Source organism: Mizuhopecten yessoensis, unplaced genomic scaffold, assembly GCF_002113885.1.
Source record: "Mizuhopecten yessoensis strain PY_sf001 unplaced genomic scaffold, ASM211388v2 scaffold3229, whole genome shotgun sequence".
NCBI lineage: Eukaryota > Metazoa > Mollusca > Bivalvia > Pectinida > Pectinidae > Mizuhopecten > Mizuhopecten yessoensis.
In genome coordinates this window covers 2,808,076-2,815,703 of record NW_018404940.1, presented here as the reverse complement: position 1 = coordinate 2,815,703, position 7,628 = coordinate 2,808,076, and the positions used below count along the sequence as shown (strand labels likewise).

Here is a 7,628-nt window from a genome sequence, read left to right as displayed (position 1 = left end):
CGTCTTGATGATAAACACTTTACTCACAGGGGACTAAATGACACGACACTTGTTGTAATACTGATTAATGTAACTATTCATTTAACTCTTCTCATAAGGAGACAATATATGCGAAAATATGGTGCTCTTTGTAATGTATTGTTTGTTAGTCATGTGAAAGAGAGAGATGACCCGGTCGTGTTTCTCAAACATAATCTTTGACGGATGAAATGTCAAATATTCGTTTCAGTGTGTAAATACGAAATGATACTAAGGATCAAACGATATGTTTTCAATGTTCACGCTGGTATGAACACAAGTCCACAAACTTTGAAAAAAAATCCTATTTTCATTCCATATTGTTATCAGTGATCTAAATGTAAGTGATCTGACTAATATCTGTAGTATTGAAGTTTCTGTATCGACTTTCCTGGACAATCGTCACAAAATGTTTGCTTCTTATGCTGGTCTCCTGTTATGCGAGGCAGAAGAAGCGTCAGATTGACACTGATCCCGAAACGTTCAAAGCACTATGTACAAGAACTTACAGTGGAAATGTAAATATTACTCTTTTAATAATTCATAAATTTCATAAACAAATATGAAAATGTATCAAACATATTTGATATGAGCTCCGAGACACTTGTCATCAAAACTAACAAATGTTAAATTTACAAATGAAACCTGGCACATGAATTATTTGCTTCACAATTCAGCCGACTTTGAAAAATTGAGTCAATGACATGTCATTTACATCAATAATTCGTATTGAAGACAACTGATTCATTGGTTGTAGTTCTGAAACGTAAATAATGTCACTAGTTTCCAGTTCGTCAAAGATTCACTGACCAAAATGATGATACATAAAAATAATAATAACAAACACCAATTTGATTACAGCTAAAATTTACGTCATGAAAATGAAATTGAGCTCGTGGTCTTCTTCGTATATATTAACCACTGACTTTCGTCATTTTGTCTTAAGGCTGTATGTTACCTTGCACATTAGTGACATTACACAGTAACAAATAAGTCATTCATGCACAATGTATATTGTCAATCCTTAAGACAATGGGCTGGTCAATAACGTAAACTATTTTATAAAATAAAATGCGTGTCACACAAGACGTGAAGCATAACTACTTAAGTCTTCATGTCACAGTCAGATAGTATAGCTCCTTAAGTTAATTAATTAATTTCACAGCCAAGACAGCATACCTCCTTAAGTAATTAAACATTTTTTAAAGCCAAGAATAGTGCACTTCAGTCTTGGGAAGACTGGCGTTATCAAAAATCAGAAATTATGAATCTTTATGTTGCCTTGGTTTTCCGTCTCCGGGTGCTTGGAGCTGTGCTGCTGCCATTTGCGCCACGCGGAAGTAACAAGCTCCAGAGTTTTGCCATTGCAATGAACGGAACGACAATCCAGAAACCGTTGGGAATGATGAAAAGGAAGATATGTTCCATCGTCGTGTTGTTCTGTCGGTACGTGTCGGAGACGACATACATGAGGAAGTACAACACGGTTTTCCAGAACGTCATCACGGTTACGGTGAACGCCAAAGGCAGAGTGTGACGGCACTTCCGGTAATGCTGCAAGGTCAATGAAAAGCTTGAAAGTGACAACACTTCTATAGCAAGCAAGGGAGGAGGAAAATCATGAGAATTGTTTTGAGTATTTTTTATCATCTAGCCTAAGAAGCCCCGATATTTCAAAATTAGAGAATATCTATAAGGGGATATACATTATTCCTCTCAAGCTGTTTGTTCGTTTGTGAGGTCGGATTTTGCAGGTTTCTCCATAACATATTTTAAACAATGAGTCCTGTGACGACTTTATCCACTTGCCAGGGATCGTCTCGGTATACTATTTTTTTTTAAACTTATTGGTGGTTCTTAACTTTCAATAATATATTAGGAAATATTTTGAGGGCAAAAGTAACGAAACACGAATTTAAAGTGATATACACATACTATGGCAGCATACAATTTTTGACAAGTTGAGTTAAGACGTATAACCGCACGATACCCCTATCTTTTACTGGACGCCTGGCACAGATTAGCACGCGAAATAGCTCCGTCGTCATAACAAACAAGTAATAAACTACACATTAAATAGCCAATCACAAGCCTGTATTGTCGAGAGACGTCAGCCCGGGGTGACATGCTTGTGTTTTAATTGTCAGTTGACGCTGATTGACTGAGTAATAAATACATTATGACACCTCAGTACATTGTCACCAACATTATCACATGTACTGTTAAACATTTATGAGACTTTGCGGTCGCGATTTTGAGTTGTCATGTTTCAATTAACCTTCGGAATTGGCAATATTTGTTCCCCTTTTTCAAACAGGTTATACTGTTTGAACCCGGGACATACGAGACAGCTAAATGTGCTTTACTGTCCGTGTATCCCCTAACCCTACCATCCGACCAGATGCATTTAAGGATCCATGAACCACTGTCGAAAACTGTTATTATGCATTAGAAACGTATTTTTCCGGCATGACTTAAGCTTTAAGAATAATTTCCAGATAGAAAACTATACCTTATAGAACTTTTTTTAGACAAAAGGGAAGAAGAAATAAATAAAATATCATCAACAACAGAAGCTAGTGTTCAGTGTTTAAAAAAATCTGCAAATCTAGACCTGGTTCCGTATTCATGAAACCTTTCTCATGCTCAAACTAGGATTCTGTGCTCAAGCCTAATATCTTGTTCCGGTGATAAATTTGTGAAGAATTTCGAAAAACAATTGAAGAGTCTCCAAATGGTTACTCAGGACCTCATTTACCTTGTCACGTGATTTAAGGATGCTTGAGCATGAGAACGGTTATGAATACGGGTCCAGAATTCGAACCCTGAACCTCTAGTTGTTACATTGTCGCTCTAACCAGCTTATTTTCTGGTTATGAATACGGGCCCAGAATTCGAACCCTGAACATCTAGTTGTTACACAGTCGCTCTAACCAACTGTACTTTCTGGTTATGAATACGGGTCCAGGTTTCGAACCCTGAACCTCTAGTTGTTACACAGTCGCTCTAACCAGCTGTATTTTCTGGTTATGAATACGGGTCTAGAATTCGAACCCTGAACCTCTAGTTGTTACACAGTGGCTCTAACCAACTGTACTTTCTGGTTATGAATACGGGTCCAGAATTCGAACCCTGAACCTCTAGTTGTTACATTGTCGCTCTAACCAGCTTATTTTCTGGTTATGAATACGGGCCCAGAATTCGAACCCTGAACATCTAGTTGTTACACAGTCGCTCTAACCAGCTGTATTTTCTGGTTATGAATACGGGTCTAGAATTCGAACCCTGAACCTCTAGTTGTTACACTGTAGCTCTAACCAACTGTACTTTCTGGTTATGAATACGGGTCCAGAATTCGAACCCTGAACCTCTAGTTGTTACACAGTCGCTCTCTCCAGCTATATTTTCTGGTTATGAATACGGGCCCAGAATTCGAACCCTGAACCTCTAGTTGTTACACAGTTGCTCTAACCAGCTGTACTTTCTGGTTATGAATACGGGACCAGAATTCGAACCCTGAACCTCTAGTTGTTACACAGTCGCTCTAACCAGCCTTATTTTCTGATTAAGAATACGGGTCTAGAATTCGAACCCTGCACCTCTAGTTGTTACATAGTCGCTCTAACCAGCTGCTCTTTCTGGTTATGAATACGGGTCCAGAATTCGAACCCTGAACCTCTAGTTGTTACACAGTCGCTCTAACCAGCTGTACTTTCTGGTTATGAATACGGGTCCAGAATTCGAACCCTAAACCTCTTATTGTTACACTGTCGCTCTAACCAGCTGTACTTTCTGGTTATGAATACGGGTCCAGAATTCGAACCCTGAACCTCTAGCTGTTACACAGTCGCTCTAACCAGCTGTATTTTCTGGTTATGAATACGGGCCCAGAATTCGAACCCTGAACATCTAGTTGTTACACAGTCGCTCTAACCAGCTGTACTTTCTGGTTATGAATACGGGTCCAGAATTCGAACCCTGAACCTCTAGTTGTTACACTGTCGCTCTAACCAGCTATACTTTCTGGTTATGAATACGGGTCCAGAATTCGAACCCTGAAACTCTAATTGTTACACTGTCACTCTAACCAGCTGTACTTTCTGGTTATGAATACGGGTCCAGAATTCGAACCTTTAACCTCTAATTGTTACACTGTCGCTCTAACCAGCTGTACTTTCTGGTTATGAATACGGGTCCAAAATTCGAACCCTGAACCTCTAGTTGTTACACTGTCGATCTAACTAGTTAACGGAAGCACCCTGGCAAAATTGTTATAATTATATATCCAAAATATACAAAAAAAACACCACAGTGGAATTGGGTAGTGCCTGGAGCGGTACACGGATCCTTAAAATACGTTTTTTGATTGTCAGGAAGTCGGACCACACTACTACAATCTGATTAAATTCATATGTTACATGGCTTCGTTAACTTCGTACTACGCCTGAACATCTGAGTGTGCCGCGGTCAGGGTCCCGTTCAGGTGACCTTTATATTTATAAATACTCAATAAATTTTGACCAATCAGAGACCCTCTTTCGAAAGGGCGCTCGTAGTTGTAACAAATATGGCGGACATTGATGAGAATGATGCGAAAGTTCTGAAGTTATTTGAGATTGATCGTCTGAAACCCTAACAGAAAAAGATATTCAAAGCTTTATTATAGAAGAAAGACTTATGGCGGTGTTGCCTACGCAATTATTACCCAATGGGTACGTTTTCCTTGGCGTCGTAGAAACATCAGTTCCCGCCGCCATATTTGTTTTGGAAAATTACCCCTCGCTATTTATCTATCAACCATGATATTCCGATTCGCTGGCAAACTTTTGCCATTGCGCCTCTGATTGATTCATCTAAAGGTCACTTGAACGTGACCCTGACCGCGGCACATTCAGATGTTCAGGCGGAGCCATGTAACAGATGATTTTAATCAGATTGACACTACTACATCGAAAGTTTCATTCTAGCTACTACTTTTGCTGGGTAGTATCCAGCCCCTTAACCCCGACTATACAGGACAATGTCGTTTCCCTCTCAAATCGGACCCTGTTAATAATCCCGTGCAAATTAAGGTTCTAATATCGCCTTAAATATATCACTTCGTCATAATTAGGTATGTACTGAGATTATAACTGTGGTAAGCACTGAAAGGGCCTGTCACACCAAGCCGGATTTGGGTCGCCGGAGCTATAACGAAGCACAACTTTGGCGAATTTCGGGGATCGGTACTAGTACGGCAGCGCAACGGTATCACATCGCTAAGAACGGTAGTACATCGCCAGGACATCGGCGAAAAAATGAGCAACGGCAGTCGACGGTAGACATTTCTGAACATGCTCAAGGGAGCAACGGGACTACAACGGCAGTACAACGACAGTACTCCGGTATGGCTTCGTTAATGTCGGTAGAGCACTGGTAGCGCCCAGTAATGGATCGGCGGCTGTCCGGTGGCCTCAATGTGTACCGTACTGGTACCGGTGTGATACCGTATTACCACCGAATACCACCAACATAGTACTGATGCGCTGCCGATGTACTAACGATGTACTACCGTAACATCGGCAGCGCAACGGTATCACTCCGCTATAGCTCCGGTCAACGGTGGCACATCGTTAGAACAACGGCGGCGCCTAGGAAACACTGAGGTGACAGAAAAGTGGTATTCGGTAGCACACCGGCTCTTACATCAGCAGAACAACGGTATCACAACGGGAACGCCGGTACTATATCGGTATTGCTATGGTCATTTTTGATTTTCAAGTGCTTTCTAGCCGGAGCTCTGCCGATTTTCTCGCCGTTGTATTTTTTTTTGCTCCGGTTTAGTCCCGGCGAGGTACATCGATAGTGGATGACAGACCCTTAACGCGCGCATCAAAGTGAATGAAATCGCAATTGATGAAATGAAGTCAAACGTCACAGCGATCTATAAGTAATGCTACTGCACTAACGTCAAGTATAACATGGTATTTGCTGTTTTACTAGATTGCATTTTACCTTGATATACGGTTCGTCTTTGAGATACAATGTATGTTACTATATTAAATCTTATTAGCATTACCTATACCGCACGGCATTGAAATTATCATTGTATTATTAACATTGTAATGTACTATATTGTTTTGATGTCACTGTATACTATTGTACGATTTGGGTGTACTTCAGTGTAACATGCTGTCTATCATGATGTTTGTCAATTTGTCGTACTGCACGATTAAGGTCATCCTCGATATCCAGGGGTCACGCTCATTTTCTTGTAGAGAGCGAAGTGGGCGTTTCCCAAAGATATCGAGGATGGTTTAAGGGATATACTGTAGTGTTATCACGTATGTCATTGTACACTATGCATCATATTGTATTCGACTATTATTGTATAACTGTATTATTTGAATGTCATTGTATGTCTTGTCTACGATGCGTATTACACAATGAATAAAATAATCTGAATCTGAACTCCGCCCCTAACCCCCAACTACCTCCCCGATAGCTTTATTCACTCAGAGACGTATAAAGCCAGAGATTGGCAACTCGCGCAGATCTCGTAAACGCACGCTTGAGCCTATTGTTATCGAGACACGTCGCGAGACTTAAGTTGCGGTTGCGCGATAAGGCGGAACCGGCTACTGAGTGTTTGTTTTGATAGCGATTATGTCCATACACAACAATCGTGGCGACGATGGTCTGTGCAAGGTGTTACCTGTGTATTTGTCAGGTCGTGTCAACATGTCATCAATAATTTGGGTAAGTGTAGAGCTTTTGAAAGATAACTTTTATTCCATAGATTTTATTTCACGACAGTAGATCGCAAAATAATCAGCAGTGCATTATGTATTTTGTAAATGGCATCTTCAGATTTTTTATCGTGGGATAACGATATAGATTTAGACTTTCTGTTAGAAGAATATACTGACAACGAGAGACTCGATCGAAATAGCAGTGATAGTGAGTTTGAGGTAGTTCAGCACAAGAAAGCCAAAATCCCACAAAGTCAAGCTAAGAGTACTGTTACGAATTCGAAAGATACAATATATGTGTGTCCAGTGTGCAATAGACATTTGAAAACGATATCAGGTTTCCGTGGTCATACGAAAAAACAACATAATAAGACAGAGTTGAAAGGTATATAAGTATTTTGTTATTCATTTACGACTTTTTTATTATTATTTTTTCTTTAACATTTAACCTTGAAAAGATTCAGGCTATCCTTTATACATATAACTGGATTTCACTGTTGTAATCTGCCTTCATGCAATCAAATTGCTTTTTTAGTTATAAGATTTAAATTAAATAATCAGACAATGCAAGACTATTTCATATAGGTCTTTATATTCCTATTAATACTGATTAGTCTGTAAAAAGTGAAATTTTGGTTAATTATGCACGATCTGAATGCAAATTAAATATATAACTGATAAACACTATAACTAATGCTATCAAAATTAGTGTTGCCTCTCATTTTATGCTTAGATGTATACATATATTGCATGTATTTATATAATATATAGGTTCGAGTAAGCACTTAGTTCGACATGTATAAATATATTTAAACCATTTAATAATTTAAATTGCAGTTCTAACAATTTATATAAATAGAGGATATATTCGATAAAAAA

General features: G+C 39.2%; 1 protein-coding gene across 1 annotated transcript in view; it reads right to left on the bottom strand.

The window, feature by feature from the left end:
* Positions 1–535: 535 nt before the first annotated feature.
* Positions 536–7,628, bottom strand: part of LOC110447184 — a 19,342-nt gene continuing 12,249 nt past the window's right edge. The window contains exon 4 of the mRNA XM_021492710.1: positions 536–1,572. Within this exon, the coding sequence (XP_021348385.1) occupies positions 1,291–1,572 (282 nt within the window). The 3' untranslated portion in view covers positions 536–1,290. The remainder of the gene's footprint in view (positions 1,573–7,628) is intronic.